The sequence below is a fragment of the Rhinatrema bivittatum genome, chromosome 5 (assembly GCF_901001135.1).
Source record: "Rhinatrema bivittatum chromosome 5, aRhiBiv1.1, whole genome shotgun sequence".
Lineage (NCBI taxonomy): Eukaryota > Metazoa > Chordata > Amphibia > Gymnophiona > Rhinatrematidae > Rhinatrema > Rhinatrema bivittatum.
In genome coordinates this window covers 31262160-31287411 of record NC_042619.1, presented here as the reverse complement: position 1 = coordinate 31287411, position 25252 = coordinate 31262160, and the positions used below count along the sequence as shown (strand labels likewise).

The following is a 25252-nucleotide window of genomic DNA, read 5'->3' as shown; positions in this document are numbered from 1 at the left end:
CAACAATACTAACCATGCAATCTTTGGGACTGGATAGGGTGGGAACTGGAACGCTGACACTCGCCCGCAAAAATGCCTTTGTGTTTTCTTCCAGTCATAGTCCAGCTCACAAGTACTACTTGGCAACAGATCCCATCACTGGATCCATATTCCTCTCTGACACCAGCAGTCGACGGGTCTACAAAATCAAGTCTACCACGGTTGTGAAGGATGTCGTCAAGAATTTGGAGGTGGTGGCCGGGACTGGAGATCAGTGCCTTCCTTTTGATGACACTCGCTGTGGAGACGGGGGAAAAGCTGTTGACGCGACTCTCACCAATCCCAGGGGTAAGGTGAAACTTACAAGGGAAGGCAGCGAAACTGGAATGAATGAACTCTAACCATCTTTGCAAGATGGTATTAACTCACCTTTCTTGAGGTGAAATAGTGCAGAACCAACAGGATTTATTGAGATAAAAGTGGTGGTGATTCAGTAGGTTCAAAGCAGAAGCTGCAGTCAAAAACTTGAAATATTATGTCTTACTAATGTAAAAAGACACAGGAAAAAAAAAGAAACACTGTTGTGATTTGTTTTGCTTGTTCTTATTGTTGACTAAATTATTTTAAGAGAATTTTTTAATCTACATCTGCTTCAAAACGTCTTCTGCACTGATGTGATGAGAGTGCTCACAGGAGCTCCTTGTTAAAATGTTTCCCCATCAATTACAGCAAAGCTATGCTAAGGAACCAGAAGCTATGAGAGGCATGAAAAGAATTGTTAGTGTGCAATTGCAGTAGGGTTCGTAGGATAATGGCAAAAGAGGAATGCTTCTCCTGGTGACTATGGCATGCACACCTGGACGAGCTTTAAGAATCCAGGCGGTATCAGTGATTGAACTGTCATTTTTATTTTTTAAAAGATATTTCTCTGCACCCAAATTTTTAAGTAAAAAGATATATAAGAAAGTTGCCATTTCTTGGAAGTTCTATATTTTTTCATTCTTTACTCTTACAGATTTTACATAATCTCTGGAAGCAAAATGCTCTAAAAAGAAATTAATTGAAGCCTTAAATCAATTTGTATTCCTGCCACAATGCAAGTCAGGAGACAGAAAGCATATTTTAATGGCCTGTGACACATTGTCAGCCAACTAGAACTGGCATTTTGAATTTGAAATTTTGTGCATTTGGTGGCATCAAAATATTTGCAGAACCGCTACTGTGATGAAGCAGGGGCTTCACACCCACTACATCAGCCTGGAGAGACAGTACAATTACTGTCCAGAAAAGCAGAGACACATCTGATGGGAGCTCCACAGGGAACACTGTTTCAAGGGGGAAAGAAAAACTGAACAAGAGTTGGCTAGGGGATTGCAAAGCCAGATGGAACAGGAAGCACAAAGCTGCTGGGAAATGTAGTTTGGAGATCTTTGGTAGCCAACCAGTTAAGATGAACCCTCTCTAGCCGCCCAGATACACCATGGCGGAGGGTACTAGGCGGTGCGCAGAAGCCCCGGTGGGAGCAATTCTACTCAGAGTTAATCCCAAAGCCCACCGGGGATTTAAGCACACCCTCCTCCTGATCCCCTAAGAAGGCTGCTGCTGCTGGCAGTCAGTGTGTCTCTTAAAATAGAGAGAGCCCTGCCTTTAAGGAGAGGGAGAAGGAGAACCAGGAAGGAGTCCCCTGGAAGCAAAGATGTTCTCAGCTGTTTGGTTAGGGATTTGAATCTGCAAAAGGTACACTTTGAAAGTAGGTTATATATGGTCCAGGGGAATTGGGATAGCCTATATGTAATTGCTATGTACTCTACTGGGTTGATACTGGTGTCTCAGAGAAGGAACTGAAAACTTTCAAGTGTGAAGTGAATAGTGATGTCTGGAATACAGTTGTTTGGACTGCAAATGGCTGGATCTGAGCACTGTGTTCCAGAAAACATCAGTGGGTTGTGCAGCGCTAATCAGTGACCTGTGACGCAATCCATTTTTTTTTTGTACCATCTACTGTTTAACAAAAAGCTACAGAATGCCTTTTTCCAGCATTGTGTGAACGGTTACTTTCATTCCAGCACAGAACAGGAAGGGTGCCCAATCAAGCACTGTGAAGTCTTTTGCCTTTTCAGACTGTAGAGGGAAATTTTCAAATTAATTTCCTTGGGTAAATCGGTGCTTCAGTTATGTCCTATGTCCTAAGTTTACCTGTGATGAGCAGAGGTGCTTCCAGGGGCAGAGTTGGGGAGGGAGTATGCACATACAAGCACACTTTTGATTTTCAAAAGCATTCTCCTAAGTTTCAGGAAAAACGTCTGCACACAAATTAGCATGTGTGATTGTTTGCGAGTAGTTTTGGGGGAATCATTTTCAAAAGGAAGGTGTATGCCTGTAGTTTCCCTTTGAAAATAGGTGTAGCTGTTGCACATATTTGATTTAAAATTTATGAGGGCCATTACAGAATTAACACTTATATTGTCATCCAGCATCTTCAAAAGGGGAACAGTAGCAACTCAATTTTTTGTTCTGAATTTCCAGTGGGGCTCCATTTTCAGGAATGCATAAAGCAGGTGTTCACCACATCCTTTAATGCACCGAACTAGGATTCCAGCACACGAATCCTAGTTTGGTGTTTATACAAATGCTTTAAAAAAAAATTTGACCTTGAATAGTTTTATTACATGTAATGTTTTTGGTATGAAATCTTTAATTTATATTGTATGGCACTTGCACCTGTGAAAACAGGCATAGCTGTTGCACAGATGCAAGTGCCATGCTGGAATTGGTGGACTGATATGAAATCACGCTGCTGTAGGTATATACTGTTAAGCACAAAAGAAATATCTTTTATTAATAAGTGACTATTCCCTCAGCCACTTTCACATTATTTGCCTTTTACCATTTTGTTTTCACAGTTCAAAGGTAACAGGGTCACATTAGAACTTTTAGAATGTCACACAGCAAGTCATTTTATTGTGGGTGGAAGGAAATACTAATCTTACCCCCTCTTCTCATTTGTTTCTTGCTTGGTCTTGCCTTACCCGTGGCCTGGCTTGACCCACAGTGACCGGGTCACATCCAGGCTCATTATTTGCCTGGGGTTTGGTTCCTTGCTGGGAAATGCCATCCTGGTGTGACAAACAAGCAGATATACAAGGACTGGAACTCGCTGGATCTGATGGTTCTGGATTCATTTTGTTAACAGTCAGTTATAGATAAATCTCTATTGTGCTCATTGTGTGTCTTAGGCCTGCGGCTAGGATCTGAGGGAATTATTTATAAAGCGATAGCTAAAAATCACACTGCCTTTCCAGCCTCCCACTGACTTTTGAAATGTGTTTCAGGCTCTTCTGAGCTTTATTCCACTGATTTGGCTGTATTTTGTTCTTGTTCTCTTGGTTGCCATCATCCAGACTGTATCTCAGTATTTCTTAAGGCGCCTTTTATACATCTGAAAAGTACAGAGAATTGGTTTTACAAAGAATGACACCTAAATGTTCATAATAACAAAATGCTATGTTTTTCTCTCTCTCCTTGCCCCTTCCAATTACTTACCAATAGTAAAGCACGTTGAATCCTCTGGGGATGAAAAGGCCTGCAAGTTCACTTTTTTCATATTTTTTTTTCATTGTTTTCTTGCTTTACCGTAGGAAATGGCCTATAATAAAATTACTCACACGATTTGTAGGTAAACTTACATATGTCTATTGTTGCTTTATCTAGTTCAGATTTTTAACAAATAGGGATTGTGATGAATTGCAGGAGGATCTTGCGAGACTGGAAGATTGGGCATCCAAATTGTGGACAAGTGCAAGGTGATGCATATAGGGAAAAATAACCCATGCTGTAGTTACATAATGTTAGGTTCCATATTAGAAGCTACCACCCAGGAAAAAGATCTAGGCATCATAGTAGATAATACATTGAAATCGCTGGCTCAGGTGCCCGACTGCTTCCTTTCCTTTTTCATTTTTCTGCCACAGACTTGCTATATAGAGAATGGGATACCCCGGATCTGGGATTGAAAGTTAGCAAGGCTATGGATAAGCTATATCCTCTTCCAGAGGAAGCAGTTGACATACTGCGGGTGCCCAAGGTGGACGCGGCGATGTCCGCAGTCACCAAAAAGACCACAATCCCATTCGGGTGCTACAGCCCTGAAGGACCTGCAGGATAGAAAGTTGGAGCTGCAGCTCAAGAAATTTTTTGAAGTCTCGGCACTGGGAGTGTGGGCAGCTATGTGCAGCAATTTTGCCTTACGAGCGGACCTTCGCTGGGTTCAGCAGTTACAGGCTAATGCTAGTCTTTCCAATGCAGAAGCACAGCAAGCAGGGCGTCTGGAAGCTTCGATCGCTTATATTGCGGATGCACTTTATGATCTGTTAAGGACTTTGGCCAGATCCATGGTGTTGGCAATCTCGGCTCGTCGGCTCCTGTGGTTAAGGAACTGGTCGACGGATATTTCCTCCAAGGCTCAGCTGGGGTTGTTGCCTTTCAAGGGTAAATTGCTTTTCGGCAAGGACCTCGAGGATATGATTCAATCCCTGGGGAGAACAAGGTTCACCAACTGCCAGAGGATAGGCCCAAGTCGAGGGGCTCCTTTTCTTCATGGTCTCGATTCAGAAGGAATCGGAGATTTCATCCGTCCAGAGCTCCAGCTTCTTCCTTTCAGCAAGCATCCAGTCGCCAACAGTCCTGGTCTCAGCCCTTTCGTGGCCGAATCTTTGGCAGAACTGGGGCTACCCAGTCCGCATCTGGGGCCAAGTCTTCCCAATGAAGGGACACCAACCCATTCCTCGGTTCCAGCTGTCGGGGGCAGATTGTCCCTGTTTTACGAGGAATGGGTCAAGGTGACGTTGCTTTAGATTTTGCACACTGCCTTTCGGAGCGGTTTCTGGTCTCCCCATGCAGTTACAAAGAGAAACAACAGGCAGTACAAGATACCTTGCAACACCTTCTGCAACTCGGCGCCATCACCCCGGTTCCTCAGGTGGAGCAGCGAAAAGGGCGTTATTCCATTTACTTCGTAGTCCCCAAAAAAGAGGGGTCCTTCCGACCTATTCTGGATTTGAAGCGCATAAACTGCTGCCTCAGGGTGCCACTTTTTCGCATGGAGACATTACAGTCAGTCATTGCCTCGGTAAGAAAAGGAGAGTTTCTGGCATCACTGGACCTAACGGAAGCGTATCTTCACATAGGCATTCGGGCCAACCACCAGAAGTTTCTGAGGTTCTCAGTGATGGGTCGCCATTTTCAGTTTCGAGCTTTGCCCTTCAGTCTTGCCACCATGCCCAGAACGTTTCCCAAGGTAATGGTTGTGGTGGTGGCTCATTTGCGCAGAGATGGGTTCCTGGTGCATCCATACCTGGACATGTGGCTAATTCAGGCAAAGTCCGAGTCGCTCAGCCAGTTGGCAATTCGCACAGTGCTTCAACTCCTGCGATCACTGGGTTGGGTGATCAACTTAACCAAGAGCCGACTGGTGCACACCCAGTCTTTGGAGTTTTTGGGAGTTCTATTCGACACTCAACAGGGGAGAGTGTTCCTTACCTCGGACCAAACTGTCAAGCTACAAGGACAAGTGCAGGACTTATTGGCCAACCATCTCCCCAGAGTGCGAGGATTATTTGCGAGTTCTCGGCTCCATGACTTCCACCTTGGAGCTGGTGCCCTGGGCCTTTGCTCATATGCATCCTTTACAGTCAGCGTTGCTTTCGCGTTGGAATCCAGTCTCCGAACAGTTTCATTTACCTCTCCCTTGTATGGATACGGTGCGCTCCAGTCTCGATTGGAACTTACCCCAAGGAGTTCCCCTAAAGGTGCCCGAATGGACAGCGGTGACGACGGATGTCAGCCTCTCCAGTTGGGGAGCGGTTTGCCTGAGGAAGTCGGTGCAGGGACAATAGTCCCAGGAAGAATCTCAGTGGTCGATCAATCATCTGGAAACCAGGGCAGTGTGGTTAGCATTGCAAGCATTCTGCCCTCTTCTCCAGGGGACATCAGTCAGAATTCTTTCCAGCAATGCGACCACAGTGGCTTATATCAATCGCCAAGGGGGAACCAAGAGCCAGCCAGTGGCCACGGAAGCCCAGCAGCTGATCAGCTGGGCGGAGAAGCATTTAGTAAGTATTGCAGAATCTCACATAGCAGGAGTCGACAACGTTCAGGCGGACTTTATCAGTCTGCACCGCCTCGATCCTGGGGAATGGGAGCTCGCAGATGAAGCTTTCCAGCTCATATGCGACTCGTGCGGCGTACCCCGCATGGATCTCATGGCAACATTTCAGAATGCCAAGGATCTATGGTGAGACCTCACCTTGAATACTGTGTACAATTCTGGTCGCCGCATCTCAAAAAAGATATAATTGTGATGGAGAAGGTACAGAGAAGGGCTACCAAAATGATAAGGGGGAATGGAACAGCTCCCCTATGAGGAAAGACTAAAGAAGTTAGGACTTTTCAGTTTGGAGAAGAGACGGCTGAGGGGGGATATGATAGAGGTGTTTAAAATCATGAGAGATCTAGAACGGGTAGATGTGAATCGGTTATTTACTCTTTCGGATAATAGAAAGACTAGGGGGCACTCCATGAAGTTAGCATGTGGCACATTTAAAACTAATCGGAGAAAGTTCTTTTTTACTCAACGCACAAATAAACTCTGGAATTTGTTGCCAGAAGATGTGGTTAGTGCAGTTAGTATAGCTGTGTTTAAAAAAAGGATTGGATAAGTGCTTGGAGAAGTCCATTACCTGCTATTAATTAAGTTGCTATTACTAGCAACGGTAAAATGGAATAGACTTAGTTTTTGGGTACTTGCCAGGTTCTTAGGGCCTGGATTGGCCAGTGTTGGAAACAGGATGCTGGGCTTGATGGACCCTTGGTCTGACCAAGTATGGCATGTTCTTATCCGCGCTTCTTCGGTTGCCACAGACAAACAGGAGCAGAAGGGGTAGATGCCCTGGTGCTGCCGTGGCCGACGGACGTGCTGCTGTACTTCTTGGCCGCTGATAGGCAAAGTGTTCAGGAGAGTGGAGATACACTGAGCAGAAGTCATCCTCGTAGCTACAGAGTGGCCGAGACGGCCTTGGTTTGCGGACTTGGTCAATCTGGCAGGGGTGGGTCCCCTGCGGTTGCCACTGCTCCTGGACCTTTTCTATCAAGGGCCGTGTGTTTTGGAAGAGGTCGATCGCTTTTGTCTAGTGGCATGGCTTTTGAGAGGCGCTGCCTGAGGAGCAAAGGGTATTCAAATGCTGTGGTGGCAACACTTCTCCGGTCGCGCAAGACATCCACCAATCTCGCGTATGTGCGCATGTGGAGAATCTTTGCATGGTCTTCGGTGTCGGATATTTTAGGTTTCTTACAATCCGGACTCGCCAAGGGCTTACCGTGTAGTTCCCTGAGGGTTCAGGTGGCAGCTCTTGGTTGTTTGCATGGTTCCATTCTGTTGCGACCGTCGCTGCCCGATGTCTTCACTCCACCCTCTTTACCTCTGTGGCGACTCCCTCCGGGTCTGATGGACAGCTGGCTGCCACGGCGTGTCCATGCCGTCTCTCTCCGGTGTCCCCGGACCGGCTTGACGTTGCAGATCCACCATGTTGCTTGAAGACCTAGGGCGCGCACACGCGCGAGCTCTTATTGAAGTACCAGCAAGAGCGTGAACCTCAGGGGCGTTCCCCTGAGATGATGTCATCCGCTTCCAATATTTAAAGGTCTCTATTTTGCTATCTAACTGAGTTAGCAAGGAAGGGGGGTTTGCTTCGGCTACACCTCCCAAGCTACTCTGCCTCCTTGGACTTACCAGAGGTACCCGCTCCTCGGGGGCCTCGCTCTTTTTCTTTAATTTCAGATTACAGATATGAACCGGTACTCGCTCCTCGAGAGCCCATGTTCCTGGACACTCTGAAGATTCTCTACTGCTTGGAAGCTATCGCTGCTACAAACAATTGTGAGTTACCATTGCTCTCTCAGAGCTTTCCCTGGGTTAGCTTTCCCTGAGTTAGCAAGGAAGGGGTTTGCTTCGGCTACACCTCCCAAGCTACTCTGCCTCCTCGGACTTACCAGAGGTACTCGCTCCTTGAGGGCCTAAACCTTTCCAGCATCTGAGCTTCCTTGAGATCTTATATGAGTTTTGTCATCTAGTTCTGTTCATGAATTTTGGCTACTCACTTTCTACAGTCTCTCAACAGCTCAGCCATCCTGGATTGCTGTTCCAGTACCTGAGGAACTACAGCCCTGCCGGGCATATCAGCTCACTACTGCCACCTCTGGTGGTTTCAAAAACCTGTTTAATAAAAGAACTAATGTGTGTCTGTCTCCATACTCAAGCCTAGTCTGTAGTCCCTCGGGATAGTTATTTATTTATTTAACAGATTTTCTATACCGACATTAAAATACACATCATATCGTTTACATTATAACAGCAGGTAGAAAATACATAGAACAGGGATGTGGGTGTGGATAACAACAGCATAACAGCATAAACAAGCGTTAGGAGGGCTCTAACAGGGAGCCAGAAGCAATAGTTAAAAAATGGGGGGGGGGGGGCGGAGGAAGGGGTGTAGGGAGGGAGCTATATACACAGGGTGGGGTGGGGGGGTATAGGAGGGATACTATTTACAGGGGGGGGGCAAAAAGGTTACAGGGGACGCAGGGAGAGAGGAGGATAGGAGCAAGGTTAGTCAGGAAAGGCTTGGTGGAAAAGCCTGGTTTTTAGCATTTTACGGAATTTATTTGGGCATGATTCCAGGCGGAGGTTTGAGGGCAGAGCATTCCATTGGGTTGGGCCTGAAATTGAGAGGGCACGGTCTCTGGTTGAGGTAAGTCGGGCCCTTTTTAGGGGTGGGACTTGTAGGGTAAATTTGTGGTTTGTTCTGGTGGGGCGGGCAGATTGAGTGAGGCGGAAAGGTTCATTGAGCCAGGTGGAGTTATCATTGTATATAGCTTTATGTATGATGGTGAGTGCTTTGAAGAGTATGCGTGATGAGATAGGAAGCCAATGCAGGTCTTTTAGGATCGGGGTTATATGGTCTGTTTTTCTAGCGTTGCTAATTAGCCTTGCCGTAGCATTTTGGAGGATCTGTAGGGGTTTAATGGTGGAGTAGGGGTTTAAAGGTAGAGCGAATTACAGTAGTCTAACTTGGATGACATAGTGGTTTGGATGACGGTTTTGAGGTCATGCGTGTGGAGTAGCGGCTTGAGCTTTTTTATGATGTTGAGTTTATAAAAGCCACCTTTGAGTACAGAGCTAATGTGCTTTTTTAGGTTCAGTAATGGGTCGATTAGGACGCCGAGGTTCTGAACTGAGGGTTGTGATGTGAGAGGGAGGGCCATAGGGTCATTGGTGGGAATGGATTTGAGGGTTTGATGGTTGTGGATAAGTATGAGCTCTGTTTTGGACGAGTTGAGGGCTAGTTGCAGGGATGTGAGGAAGGAGTTGATGGACGTGAGGCAGTCCTCCCAGTAGCTTATAGTGGCAGCTAAAGATTCACGTAGAGGGATGATGATCTGAACATCGTCTGCATAGATGTAAAATTTGAGGCTGAGTTCAGTGAGGTGATGACAGAGGGGGAGGAGGTAGATGTTGAAAAGGGTAGAGGAGAGGGAGGAACCTTGGGGAACACCTTGGGAGAGGGAGAAGTGAGAGGATTCATGATTTCCTATTTTTACAGAGAAACGTCTGTTTGTCAGGTATGATATCCTCCCGGGGGCGTGGTCATCTGCCACCGGCCCAGGTATCCACCCACTACTATTGCAGATTGCTGACTCCTCCATCTTAGGAGCTAATAAGAACAGATTGCTTCTCCACAGTCTAACATCAGATTTATTACTGATTGCTATCTCCCAGCTCTATCACAGAGCTTTCCTAAAAGATTCCTAACACATTCAAGGCATGGCGTTGGCTGCTTACCCCGATGTGGCTCGTTTCTTAAAGGGGGCAAAGCATTTACGTCCCCCGATCAGGCACCCTTGTCCTTCTTGGAATCTGAACTTGGTTCTCTGAGCTCTGTGTACGGCGCCCTTTGAGCCTCTGAAAACGGCTACAATAAAGGATCTCACATTAAAGGTGATTTTCCTTATCGCTATCACATCTGCTCGCAAGGTATCGGAGCTCCAGGCTCTATCCTGTAGAGAGCCGTTAATTCTGGTGTGTCTTTGCGGACAGTTTCTTCCTTTCTTCCGAAGGTGGTGTCTGCTTTTCACGTGAAGCAGTCAGTGGAGCTTCTGTCGTTTCTCGTTTTGGACCGGTGAGACCCTATGTCTAAAGACTTACGGAAGCTGGATGTTCGTCAGGCGTTGTTGCGTTATTTTGAAGTTACTAACGCGTTTCGTGTGACGGACCATCTTTTTGTGCTGTGGGCTGGTCCGAAACAAGGAAATATGGCATCTAAAGCTACGACTTTGCGCTGGTTGAAAGAGGCTATAGGCTCAGCATATTTGCTGCATGGTGAGCCTGTACTGTTTGGTCTTCGGGCTCATTCTACCCGTTCACAGGCGGCTTCTTGGGCGGAATGTCAAATGGTCTCACTACAGGAGATCTGCAGGGCGGTGACTTGGAAGTCTTTGCATACCTTTGCCAGACACTACAGACTGGATGTTCAGGCACCGGGTGAAGGAGGCTTTGGAGAAGCAGTGCTTAGAGCAGGCCTCTCCAGATCCCATCCCAGGTAAGAAAACTCTGGTACATCCCAGGAGTCTAGACTGATCCAGGTACGTTCAGGGAAAGGAAAATTAGTTTCTTACCTGATAATTTTCGTTCCTGTAGTACCACGGATCAGTCCAGAGTCCCGCCTGGGGAACACATGGAAGTGAGGGAGAGTCCGCTCAGTTACTGATTGATTTGTTTTCAGATCTGCAGAAATTGTATTGACCGTCCTCAAGTGGTTCTACATGTTCAGTTCCTAGGAGGGTTAAGCGAACCGGTTATTTCTTTTTCTTGTTGAAGGGCTATTGTACATAGTTATGGTGGTTTTTAGAGAGACATTCTGCTTTGACATTGAGTAATACTGCCGGACTGTAGGTGGCACCATCCTATATAAGGCAGACAAACTTCTCTGTCTCCATCTGCTAGAGGGGGGGGCAAAACCCAGGAGTCTGGACTTATCCGTGGTTCTACAGGAACAAAAATTATCAGGTAAGAAACTAATGTTCCTATCTGCTTAGTGTTTTGGGTACTTGCCAGGTACTTGTAGCCTGGTTTGGCCACTGTTGGAAACAAGATGCTGGGCTTGATGGACCCTTGGTCTGACCCAGTATGGCAATTTCTTATGTGCTTTTCTTCTGATCTTTTTCAGTGTTTTATGCACATACATTTTTCCTTTGCATAAAATTGCATTTCATGTGCATAAGTACAATCTTACACACACATACACACTTTCAAAAACAAACAGAATGAATGGGTATTTCAGAATACAGAAATTTTTATTTGAACCAAAAACGAATCAAGCGAAAATGTTTCTCTGTATATCCCTAACAAGCAGTGAAAAGATCTTCGTACTGTTCAAAGTCACAGGGTAAAAACTGAACACTTGGGTTCCAAATATGTCCTTTCTTTATCGTCTTCAAGGTCAGACCTCCTTAAGTTTCTAATCAGAATTGGTTTTTCCCTCTCACGTCCACCTGGAGCATTTATTATTATTATTTTTTGTTTTTTTAACAGAAAAAAAAAATCCAAGTAAACTAAAGGTGAACTCAGTCCTTAGTTTGAACTTAGAATCTATCTTCTCAGGACTCTGTGGAGTAATTTTACAACATTGCACATAGGTTAGCGGGCAAATATGTGACTAAATTACCCCATTTTTCAAAGCAGACTTGTGTGCATAAGACCACTTTTGAAATGAACCTGGCAAAATCTTGAGTACACAATTGCACCTCCTGTTAGGTGCGCATAGTTTGACTGAGAGAATTTTAGCACATACTTTTAAAAATCTAAAAACATGAGCTAAGTCCCAACCCTGCCCAGGCTCCATCCCTGGAACGCCTCTGCATGTAAAAGTGTGTACATGTGACTCTCCAAGTAAGGCACTACTTCACCTGCAGAAGTCTCTTTCAACAAGACCCTGTTTTAGACAATGGGAGTTGTGAACTTGATAATGCGGGTTTCCAGGACATCACTCTCTCGCACCCGTCCTTTTACATTCCAAATAAACATAACTGACAACAGATTTCTTTGGGTTAACAAGGCCGCAGCTTTAATAAAACCCTGGAGGCCCGAGCCCCTGAGTTAACATAACAAGTGCAAATAACCAACCAACATAATCGTCCGCTACTCCTCCAGCAAGACGATCCACGCCAGCCACACGGCTCGTCCCTTGGCCCACACCGAGTTCCAGACTCCCACCACCTGCCAGCAAGGAGCCAACCCGGTGGACCCCCGCCGCCAGCCAGCAAGGAGCCAGGCCAGGTGACTCCCGCCGCCTGCCAGCAAGGAGCCTGCCACCGACAACTACCCCAGTTGTCTGCCATTTTCAAGTTGCTACATAAAACCATTTATCAGATACCCCATGTATAAGCTGTATCGGCTCGGGCCTTCCGCCATAGACACGGGCATAACATGTCCCGTGACCCCCAAAGATGCGGCCCTAACTACAAAGGAAACAACTCTTCCAAGGCCTCCTGAATCGAATTAAGGAATAAGTCCATCCCGATAAAAGAGAGGTGAACCCCATCCTTCCCAAAAAGCCCTGTGGCCTTCCCCCAGGACCACTCATACCTAATGTGCCGGCCACCCAATAGGACCAGCCAAGAGCCAATCTGCAGGTTCGCCTTGGATCTGCTTCTACGCCATATCACCTTATCCAATTCAGCAGGCCTTAGGATAATATCTGACCATAGTAAAACAGTGTTCGGCCACAGCATGGACACCATCATCAAGTCCTTGCGGACCATGCTGATGAACTGCTGGCCCGTCATTTTTCCCCAATCGTTGCCACCCAAGTGAATCACCAACGCCCGCGGGGAACCAAGTCGTTCCCGACCCTGTCGCACACAAGGGATCAGTTCGTCCCACAACATTCCCCAACGCACAAGCCAGTGCAAACAAACCCCCCGTTTTTCTAAGTCCAAGTGAGGCCCATACGGCCGTCCACAGGCGTGCCTGTGAGCCCAGTAGGTGAAAGAGTGCCCAATGATCCACACAGACTGTCCTGCGGGTTATGCACCGAAAAAGAAAACAGAGTTAGACACCGCTCACAACTGTCCCGCACTGGGACGGACATAACCCTTGAAAGAGTCGGACCGCCACCTTCCTATTCAGCGAATCAAAGTCCCAGGCAACCCTGCGGAAGCTGCAGGGGTCGCCGCTCCGATCCGAAAGGAATGCGTCCCAAAATGACTAACATCCAAACCCAAAGAGGACAAAGCAGACCGCAAGACAACCTCAAATTGGTATTTCGTCAAAGGGCGCAGGTCCGCATGAACCAGGAACTGATCCGCCCCCTTCACCTGATATTGACAATACTCCGCCGCATTGCCCACAGGGCAGGAACGCAGGCCCGGCACGGCTCGCAGCACAACCGACAACCCCTTACCCTGCTGGTCCGTCTTCGAACGGGGAATACAAATCACCACTGACCGAGTTGAAACCTTCACGTGCTGTGCCAATAATCCCGGAAAGTCCGCACTCACTGCAGACCGAGCTACCAGCTCGCTAATCCGGAAAGCCCCGAAAAAGGCGAAGACGAACGCCACCCTAAAAAGAACAGTTTCGTACTGCGAGAAGCAAATACCCCGGCAGCACGTCCAACAACCGCAACAAGATGTCGTGCGTGATAGGAAGACGCTTGTCCACACTACGCCCTACTTGCCTGGCCCAACCTACCAGTACCCACCACACAACAAAGCTACTCGACGGGCAGCCCCACCCTTGGGCCTTCATGAAAAATGAAAACCCCGCCAGTTGCCTTGCCACCGCGGCCTTCGAGCACCCCTCTGCCTTAGATCATTCAAGAAAGCGGAGAAGAGCAGCATCTGATACGGGACCCCCCGCCCAACCCACTTCCGACAGAAAACCCACCACTTTTCTGGCACCTCCCACGTAACTTGACCACGTTGAGGGGGCTAATGAAGCACGCAGCATTTTCCAGGCTTCGGGGAACCAAAGCTCCAAAGGGAAGACGGCACCACAGCTCCGCAGGGATCCGCCTCTGGGGCTTCAGGGCCTGGGCAGGTTCCTTTTCCTGCTCTTGCTCTTGTTTCGCAGGTGAATCCGGCTGACGAGGAATGGGAGGAGTCTGGATCCAGGAGAGTGGGTGTTGTCGGCCAAAGTCTTTCAGCTGGTAGTAGATCGCTGTGGTCTCCCATCCATCAACCTGCTGGCCGCATCTCACAATGCGAAGGTTCCCCGATTCTTCAATTGCAGAAGAGATCAGTTGACCCAGAGTATCAACACTCTCGTTCAGACCTGGCCAGAAGAGGAGCTGTTATACGCCTTTCCTTCATGGCCCCTCCTGGGCAGAGCCATTCACAGAATCGAGCACCACAGGGGATTAGTCCTACTAGTAACTCCAGATTGGCCCAGGCGTCCATGGTATATGGACATGTGGAGACTCCTGGTGGAGAACCCCCTTTGCCTCCCACCACACAGGGACCTGCTACAACAGGGACTGGTCCTTCACAAGAGTCCGAATCAATTCTGTTTTACGGTCTGGCCCTTGAAAGGGCTCACTTGATGAAGCGAGGATATTCAGTGGCAGTAATTGCCACCTTACTCCGCTCGTGGAAGTTCTCTATGTCCCTAGTGTATGTGCGGTTCTGGAGAGTATTTGAGGCCTGGTGCAAGAAACGTCGTGTTTCCCCTCGGACTAATCCCACTAATTCTGGAATTTTTCAGGATGACTTGAATAAAGGTTTGACCCTTAACTCCTTGGAGATCCAGGTAGCTGCTCTCTCCTATTTCAGGGGCGAAGTGAACTGAACCCACCTGACGGCTCATCCAGACGTGGCCCATTTTCTGAAAAGGGTGAAGCACCTCCGGCCATCCCTACGGTGGCCGGTTCCCTTTACATCCACATGACGTTTCCCCTTGGTTCCATTGAGAAGTTTTAATGCTCTCTAATGAATAAGCCCCTTCAATGTGCTGCCCAGCAGGTAAATCAGGACTCTGAGAATCAGTGAGATCCTCATTACTTTCAGAATCCAGCTCATTCTGTGTCTCTGTATCAAAAATGAGATACAGCATGACCTGGGGTAACAGTTTGTTGAGTCTGAGGAGGCAGCAGTTCAGGAGTTTTAAACACACCATCTACATTTTCAGAGGTATTACTCCCTGAGGTGCTTGCCTCCTCAACAGGATCACCTGATTTCTCTAATTGCACAATCATTTTCTCTGTATGGGTACTAGGAGGTTGGGGTACTATATTTCTCCTTTATCAGGAATTCAGTCAGATCTCTTTGCAGTTGCCTTAGCTTGAGGCAATTCTGGCTTCAGAGGTCTTTTTTTGATAACAGCCTGTGCTACCAGCCCCTCCCCCACTGCTTCAGGCAATGACAAAGCAGCACCTGTAGTATTCCCAGCCTCCATTACACTTCAGAACCAGCCCCAGACTCATTGCCTGACCCAAGTCACTGCCTTCAGCCTCAACCTCTGATTCACCATCTGAAGCAGCTTCATTCCAACTCTGTTCTCACTTCCTCCTGCCTTTTCTTGTCTGGACATTGTTTCACTAAATGAGTCACACTTCCACAGTGACAACACTTCATATCTTCTGTGCTAGCAAACAGTGTAATCAAAATCCTCAATTCTATATTTCAAAGAAACATTCAAAATCTTACTAGCACTATGCAAAATAATAAAGACTTGCCTTCTAAAAGACATAACAACATGTTTTACTTTCTCTGTTTTAAAGCCTGGAGAAATCTTTTTAATAGGACCTGTTAGCTTCCCATACCTGGCCAAGTCTCTTGCTAATTGTTCATTACTCAAAAAAGGTGGTATATTTGAAATAACTCTAATTGAAGCAGATGACAGCGGCATAACAGAAACAAAAGTATCATCTAAAATAATACTCTTTGAAATGACTTGGTTTACTAATTCATTGTTATGCTCGCTCACAGGACAGGCCCGCAAGCGGTTCCACTTACCAGCCCAACTCTGCGCTGGTGAGCCCCAATGCCGCTGGAAGCTGCAGCCTGCAGGCAGCCCCGTCGCTGCTGTGTTGGTGACTCCACTGACACCTGCATCATCGCAGCCTGAGTGCCGCCGATGCCCCTGCCTCAGCGGGGCCATTCATGCCGCTACTTCCTATTCTTCACGGCAGATCAGCCGTTGCTCCTGCCATCATGTTTGTGGCTGGGAAGCCAACAACGACACTTTCTTCATGGCTAGAACATCACAGACTTCCTCCTGCATCCAGCGTCCTCCTAGGCGCACGCACCTCTCTTCATGATTTGAAGGGCCCACAGCGGGAAAAGCTTCACGGCCCTTGCTGAAGACATCATTGCCTCATCAGTCCTGCAGCCCTGTAAAAGGGCTTCTCTACTACTTCCTCGGGACCTTTGCAAGAGTGTTCATGGTCGTCCATGGTCTCTTCATCCTGCAAAGTCTTCCGTGGTCAAACTCCTGTTTTGATGGTCTTCATGTTCTTCATTGGATGTTCCTGGTCTTCTTGTTCCTCTTCCAAGTTCCTGGTTTCCTTGTTCTTCATCAGAGCTCCTCCATGTTCCATGTTCCAGGTCTCATCAGTTCCTTATCCAAGTTGTCTGAGTCCTCGCCTTGTCCAAGTCTTCTGAATCTTGAGTCAAGTTTCTGATGTCCCTGCCTTCGTTCCAAGGCCAGCCTTCTAGATTCTTCCTTCTCCTTCCTCCAGATGTGCCAGCGTCATGGTCCGTGACCAGCCCATGGGGGGCTGTGTAGGGTGCTTCCTGGCACCGGGCCTGTCTCCAAGTCCATCTTCGCTGGATCAAGTCCTTGGAATCCATCTGTGTTTTTAGAGTTCCAAATCAAGTCTCAAGTTCCTATTCATGTTCCTATTTCCAGGGCTCGTGGAGCTTGTCCAGTCAGCGGATCTCCTTGTTCCTCATTTCAAGCCATGATTCCTCATTCCAAGGGATGTCCTGGCTCCCGTCCTCGTCTCAGTCCTGACCCTGTCTCACTCCCGGCGTGGTCCGCAACCAACCTGTGGCAGGTTGTGTGGGGTGCACAGTGGGACAGCGTGGTCCACGACCAGCCCACAGGGGGCTGTGTAGGGTGTGCTGAGGTGCAATGCCCCATGAAGGTGAACTGAACCTGAGCCTTCGTCCATGTTCCTAGTCTTCGTTCTGTTCCCAAGCTTTCAGAGTCCTCATCATGCCATTTCCTGTCCTCAGCCTTTATCTGTCCTGACGCACTCGCCGTTCCAAGTGGCAGGTCCAAAAGGGCTATTGAGTGGCCAGAGGACTACCCCAGAGACAAACATTGCGTTATTGGGTCTCACTCTGTGCGTGCAGGTTCTACGAAGATCTGAGAGCAATGTTCCAAGTCTAACCTGTGCCTGGATACGCTCACCTCCCAAAGTGTGTACCTTGGAGTTCATGCCGTGATCCAAGGGCTCACTGTCTCTCAAGCAAACGACAGCACCCCGTGCTCGCAACATTCATACCTAGTTACAAAAACAGTTTTTTATTCATTCTAGAAGCATACCTTGTGTTCTTGCAATCAACAACCTCACCTAATGCCAGCACACAATCCTCCACAGAAGCACTTTCTGGAGGCAGGAATCTAACCTCATGTCTACGAGTTAAAACTTCACCATTTTCACTAGGGGTAGGTTTTCCCCCTGAACTGGCCATTCTGGCCAGGTTTGCTGACCAAAGTCAGCCAACTATTTCCAGCCACCAAACAAAAATAAACCAGAAAAAGAGAAAGAAGCAGAAACCCCAATTTGTACCCAAAATGAGCACAGCTCTCCACACCAAACACACAGCCTCACTCTCAAAGTGCTCCCACAAAAGAGAGAGAGAGAGAGACCAATATGTAAGTTTACTATTTATACCACTGTAGGAGGGGGCATTTTTAACTTGGGCTGAGGTTTGGGGAGGTGGGGTGGGTTTTGGGGGGCAGTTTTACATACACAGCCAGAGGTACAAACAGCAACATTGACACCAGTGAAGATTTTCTGTCATTTGGAGTGATGAAAGGTAAAAGAAAAGTTGATTTATACAATATACTCTCTACCTAGCTTGATGTACTCTCTACCTAGCTTGTTATAAAAACCTTTTCAGTCAGAAACGCACCTGTGGTAGATTTAATCAGCATACAATGTGAAAAATAGCATGGTTGTGATAAATGTATCGTGTTGCGGAAATTACCTATGCAATGCAGGAACAGGGAAATTAGCCTAACCGTGCCCCCTTTTTATCGTGGGCACTATTTCCGCTACATTTATAGCATTTTGATGAGTCTAGGGCTAATTCTGGTCAGGCCAAAGTACTGTCGTAAAGTTAGCAAGATATATTTAGTCAGCTATCTTTAAGATAGCTGGCTATATTCAATAGTGCGGCTGCACTATTGAATATGTTTACAAATTTAGCTGGATAAGAAGTAAGATGGGAGAATTAGAATGTATAGCAGTAAATGATGACATAGACTTAATTGGCATCTCAGAGACATGGTGGAAAGAGGATAACCAATGGGACAGTGCTATACCGGGGTACAAATTATATCGCAATGACAGAGAGGAGCAGTCGGGAGGAGGTGTGGCGCTTTATGTCCGGGATGGCATAGAGTCCAACAGGATAAACATCCTGCATGAGACTAAATACAAAATTGAATCTTTATGGGTAGAAATCCCTTGTGTATCAGGGAAGACTACAGTGATAGGGGTATACTACCGTCCACCTGGTCAAGATGGTGAGATGGACAGTGAAATGCTAAGAGAAATTAGGGAAGCCAACCAAATTGGTAGTGCAGTAATAATGGGAGACTTCAATTACCCCAATATAGACTGGGTAAATGTATCATCGGGTCACGCTAGAGAGATAACGTTCCTGGATGGAATAAATGATAGCTTTATGGAGCAAATGGTTCAGGAACCGACGAGAGAGGGAGCAATTTTAGATCTAATTCTCAGTGGAGCACAGGACTTGGTGAGAGAGGTAACGGTGGTGGGGCCGCTTGGCAATAGTGATCATAATATGATCAGATTTGATTTAATGACTGGAAAAGGAACAGTGTGCAAATCCAAAGCTCTCGTGCTAAACTTTCAAAAGGGAAACTTTGATAAAATGAGAAAAATTGTTAGAAAAAAACTGAAAGGAGCAGCTACAAAAGTAAAAAATGTCCAAGAGGCGTGGTCATTGTTAAAAAATACCATTCTAGAAGCACAGTCCAGATGTATTCCACACATTAAGAAAGGTGGAAAGAAGGCAAAACGATTACCGGCATGGTTAAAAGGGGAGGTGAAAGAAGCTATTTTAGCCAAAAGATCTTCATTCAAAAATTGGAAGAAGGATCCAACAGAAGAAAATAGGATAAAGCATAAACATTGGCAAGTTAAATGTAAGACATTGATAAGACAGGCTAAGAGAGAATTTGAAAAGAAGTTGGCTGTAGAGGCAAAAACTCACAGTAAAAACTTTTTTAAATATATCCGAAGCAGAAAGCCTGTGAGGGAGTCAGTTGGACCTTTAGATGATCGAGGGGTTAAAGGGGCACTTAGAGAAGATAAGGCCATCGCGGAAAGATTAAATGATTTCTTTGCTTCGGTGTTTACTGAAGAGGATGTTGGGGAGGTACCCGTAATGGAGAAGGTTTTCATGGGTAATGATTCAGATGGACTGAATCAAATCACGGTGAACCTAGAAGATGTGGTAGGCCTGATTGACAAACTGAAGAGTAGTAAATCACCTGGACCGGATGGTATACACCCCAGAGTTCTGAAGGAACTAAAAAATGAAATTTCAGACCTATTAGTAAAAATTTGTAACTTATCATTAAAATCATCCATTGTACCTGAAGACTGGAGGATAGCAAATGTAACCCCAATATTTAAAAAGGGCTCCAGGGGCGATCCGGGAAACTACAGACCGGTTAGCCTGACTTCAGTGCCAGGAAAAATAGTGGAAAGTGTTCTAAACATCAAAATCACAGAACATATAGAAAGACATGGTTTAATGGAACAAAGTCAGCATGGCTTTACCCAGGGCAAGTCTTGCCTCACAAATCTGCTTCACTTTTTTGAAGGAGTTAATAAACATGTGGATAAAGGTGAACCGGTAGATATAGTATACTTGGATTTTCAGAAGGCGTTTGACAAAGTTCCTCATGAGAGGCTTCTAGGAAAAGTAAAAAGTCATGGGATAGGTGGCGATGTCCTTTCGTGGATTGCAAACTGGCTAAAAGACAGGAAACAGAGAGTAGGATTAAATGGGCAATTTTCTCAGTGGAAGGGAGTGGACAGTGGAGTGCCTCAGGGATCTGTATTGGGACCCTTACTGTTCAATATATTTATAAATGATCTGGAAAGAAATACGACGAGTGAGATAATCAAATTTGCAGATGACACAAAATTGTGCAGAGTAGTTAAATCACAAGCAGATTGTGATAAATTGCAGGAAGACCTTGTGAGACTGGAAAATTGGGCATCCAAATGGCAGATGAAATTTAATGTGGAAAAGTGCAAGGTGATGCATATAGGGAAAAATAACCCATGCTATAATTACACGATGTTGGGTTCCATATTAGGTGCTACAACCCAAGAAAGAGATCTAGGTGTCATAGTGGATAACACATTGAAATCGTCGGTTCAGTGTGCTGCGGCAGTCAAAAAAGCAAACAGAATGTTGGGAATTATTAGAAAAGGAATGATGAATAAAACGGAAAATGTCATAATGCCTCTGTATCGCTCCATGGTGAGACCGCACCTTGAATACTGTGTACAATTCTGGTCGCCGCATCTCAAAAAAGATATAATTGCGATGGAGAAGGTACAGAGAAGGGCTACCAAAATGATAAGGGGAATGGAACGACTCCCCTATGAGGAAAGACTAAAGAGATTAGGACTTTTCAGCTTGGAGAAGAGACGACTGAGGGGGGATATGATAGAGGTGTTTAAAATCATGAGAGGTCTAGAACGGGTAGATGTGAATCGGTTATTTACTCTTTCAGATAGTAGAAGGACTAGGGGACACTCCATGAAGTTAGCATGGGGCACATTTAAAACTAATCGGAGAAAGTTCTTTTTTACTCAACGCACAATTAAACTCTGGAATTTGTTGCCAGAGAATGTGGTTCGTGCAGGTAGTATAGCTGTGTTTAAAAAAGGATTGGATAAGTTCTTGGAGGAGAAGTCCATTACCTGCTATTAGGTTCACTTAGAGAATAGCCACTGCCATTAGCAATGGTTACATGGAATAGACTTAGTTTTTGGGTACTTGCCAGGTTCTTATGGCCTGGATTGGCCACTGTTGGAAACAGGATGCTGGGCTTGATGGACCCTTGGTCTGACCCAGTATGGCATTTTCTTATGTTCTTATGTTCTTAAGTTTAGCCGGCTAACTTTGCTATGCGGACTGTCTGAATAAGGACCTCTAGAAACATAGAAACATAGAAACATAGAAATGACGGCAGAAGAAGACCAAATGGCCCATCTAGTCTGCCCAGCAAGCTTCACACATATTTTCTCTCATACTTATCTGTTTCTCTTAGCTCTTGGTTCTATTTCCCTTCCATCCCCACCTTTAATGTAGAGAGCAGTGATGGAGCTGCATCCAAGTGAAATATCTAGCTTGATTAGTTTGGGGTAGTAGCCGCCGCAATAAGCAAGCTGCACCCATGCTTATTTGTTTTACCCAGACTATGTTATTAGCCCTTATTGGTTGTTTTTCTTCTCCCCTGCCGTTGAAGCAGGGAGCTATGCTGGATATGCGTGAAGTATAAGTCTTCTCCCATGCCGTTGAAGCATAGAGCCATGCTGGATGTGCATCGAAAGTGAAGTATCAGGCCCATTTGGTTTGGGGTAGTAACCGCCGTAACAAGCCAGCTACTCCCCGCTTTGTGAGTGCGAACCCTCTTTTCTTCTCCCCTGCCGTTGAAGCAGAGAGCTCTGCTGGATGTGTGAAGTATCAGTTTTTCTTCTCCCCTGCCGTTGAATCAGAGAACTATGCTGTATATGCATTGAAAGTGAAGTATCAGGCTTATTTGATTTGGGGTAGTAACCGCCGTAACAAGCCAGCTACTCCCTTCTTTGTGAGTGTGAATCCTTTTTTCCACATTTCCTCTTGCTGTTGAAGCTTAGAGCGATGTTGGAGTCAAGCCTGTGTATGTTTATTTAATAAGGATATTGACTCCAGGCAGTAGCCATCATTCTGGCGAGTCACCCACTCTTCATTGGCAGCCTCTTGACTTTATGGATCCACAGTGTTTATCCCACGCCCCTTTGAAGTCCTTCACAGTTCTGGTCTTCACCACATCCTCCGGAAGGGCATTCCAGGCATCCACCACCCTCTCCGTGAAGAAATACTTCCTGACATTGGTTCTGAATCTTCCTCCCTGGAGCTTCAAATCGTGACCCCTGGTTCTGCTGATTTTTTTCCTTAGGAAAAGGTTTGTCGTTGTCTTTTGATCATTAACACCTTTCAAGTATCTGAAAGTCTGTATCATATCACCTCTGCTCCTCCTTTCCTCCAGGGTGTACATATTTAGATTCTTCAATCTCTCCTCGTACGTCATCCGATGAAGATCCTCCACCTTCCTGGTCGCCCTTCTCTGTACCGCCTCCATCTTGTCTTTGTCTTTTTGAAGGTACGGTCTCCAGAACTGAACACAGTACTCCAGGTGAGGCCTCACCAAGGACCTGTACAAGGGAATAATCACTTCCCTTTTCTTACTCGATATTCCTCTCTCTATGCAGCCCAGCATTCTTCTGGCTTTAGCTATCGCCTTGTCGCATTGTTTCGCCGACTTCAGATCATTAGACACCATCACCCCAAGGTCCCTCTCCTGCTCCGTGCACATCAGCCTTTCCCCCCCCCATCGAATACAGTTCATTTGGATTTCCACTCCCCATATGCATGACTTTGCACTTCTTGGCATTGAATCTCAGCTGCCATATCTTCGACCACTCTTCCAGTTTCCTTAGATCCCGTCTCATTCTCTCCACTCCTTCCGGCGTGTCCACTCTGTTGCAGATCTTAGTGTCATCCGCAAAAAGACAAACCTTACCTTCTATCCCGTCCGCAATGTCGCTCACAAAGATATTGAACAGGACTGGTCCCAACACCGATCCTTGCGGTACACCACTTAAAACCGCTCTCTCTTCAGAGAAGGTTCCATTTACCATCACACATTGTCTTCTGTCCGTCAACCAATTTGCAATCCAGGTCACCACCTCGGCACTCACTCCCAAGCTTCTCGTTTTATTCACCAGTCTCCTGTGCGGAACCGTATCAAAAGCTTTGCTGAAATCCAAGTATATGATATCGAGCGCTCTTCCTCTATCCAATTCCTTGGTTACCCAGTCAAAAAAGTCAATCAGATTTGTCTGACAGGATCTTCCTCTGGTGAATCCATGCTGCCTCTGGTCCATCAATTCTCCGGACTGTAGATAGTTCACTATTCTCTCTTTCAACAGTGACTCCATTACTTTTCCCACCACTGAAGTGAGGCTAACCGGTCTGTAGTTACCAGCCTCCTCTCTGTTCCCACTCTTGTGAAGCGGGACCACCACCGCTCTTCTCCAATCACTCGGCACCACTCCCGTTTCTAGGGATCTATTGAACAGGTCGCACAGCGGTCCCGCCAGCACATCTCTGAGCTCCCTCAATATCCTTGGATGAATCCCATCAGGCCCCATGGCTTTGTCCACTTTCAGATTCTTTAGCTCTTCCCATACATTATCTACTGTAAATGGATTTTCCTCTGTTCCGCTTCCCTCCAGTTTCTTGTTGTGTAGAGATGGTCCTTCTCCAGGGTCTTCTTTAGTGAACACAGAGCTGAAGTATTCGTTTAATATTTCTGCCATTTCTTCGTCTCCCTCCACACATTGATCATTTCCACCTTTCAATTTCACTATACCACTTTGGACCTTTCTCTTTTCGCTGATGTATCTGAAAAATGTTTTGTCACCATATTTTATCTCCTTGGCAATCCTCTCTTCTGCTTGACTTTTTGCCAACTTGATTAATTTCTTTGTCTCCCTCAGTTGATACAAATATTCTTCTTTGTGGTCCTTCCTTTGGGATCTTTTGTATTTCTTGTATGCAGTTCTTTTAGCTTTAATTTTGTCAGCCACCTCCTTTGAGAACCAGATAGGTTTCATTTTTCTTTTGCTTTTCTTTACATTTCTAACATATAGAGCAGTTGCCTTGGCGATTGCTCCTTTTAGATTGGTCCACTGTTGATCCACATCTCTCTCATTTTCCCATCCATTTAGTTCTTCCTCTAGGTACTTCCCCATTTCCTCAAAGTCTGTGTTTTTGAACTGTAAAACTCTGGTCTTTGTGCTCCTTTTCCATATTCTTTTAGTGATATTAAACCATACCGTTTGATGATCACTGGTGCTGAGGTGGGCGCCCACCTTGACATCAGAGACGATTCCTCCATTATTGAGCACTAAGTCGAGAATAGTTCCTTCTCTCGTGGGTTCCAATACCATTTGTTTGAACAAAGATACTTGCATGGCATCCAGTATTGCTCTACTGTTTTTAGATTCTGCAGATGGGATTTTCCAGTCTACATCTGGCATATTAAAGTCACCAATTATCACCACTTCCCCTTTCTTACCTATCTTATGGATGTCTTCAACCAGATCTCTGTCCAGCTCTTCCTTTTGGTTTGGAGGCCTGTAAACCACTCCAATATAAATGGATGCTCCTCTAGATGCACCTCTAGATGCACCTCTAGATGTCTTTGGACAAGATGTAATGAGTACTTCATTCCCTTACCACTAAATGTTCCTTTTTCCATCTTTAGAGAGATTTTGATATTTTTATGACCATATAAATGGATGCTCCTCTAGATGCACCTCTAGATGTCTTTGGACAAGATGTAATGAGTACTTCATTCCCTTACCACTAAATGTTCCTTTTTCCATCTTTAGAGAGATTTTGATATTTTTATGACCATCCCTAAGTTTTTCCCTGTCTTGGGTGCTGGGATTGGCAAGCTTCCCCTATATATAACCTGGGTAGAGCATCTGGAATGTGCGGGTATAGTTTGGTTTTGGAACAGAAGGAGTGTTTTGTTTCTGGTGGATCCCTGTAGGCCTCACAGCTTGCAGAATTCGGAAAAACAAAGACAATAACCTTGCTAGTACCCTCAGACCTGAAGGGTACTGCTTTGGGTGAGTGGAGAAGAATGAGCTTTGTCATTTGA

General features: G+C 46.1%; 1 protein-coding gene across 1 annotated transcript in view; it reads left to right on the top strand.

Moving 5' to 3' along the window:
• Positions 1-25252, top strand: part of TENM4 (teneurin transmembrane protein 4) — a 954015-nt gene that overhangs the window by 806841 nt on the left and 121922 nt on the right. Inside the window, exon 22 of the mRNA XM_029602209.1 lies at positions 95-327. Coding sequence (XP_029458069.1) covers positions 95-327 — 233 coding nt within the window. The remainder of the gene's footprint in view (positions 1-94; positions 328-25252) is intronic.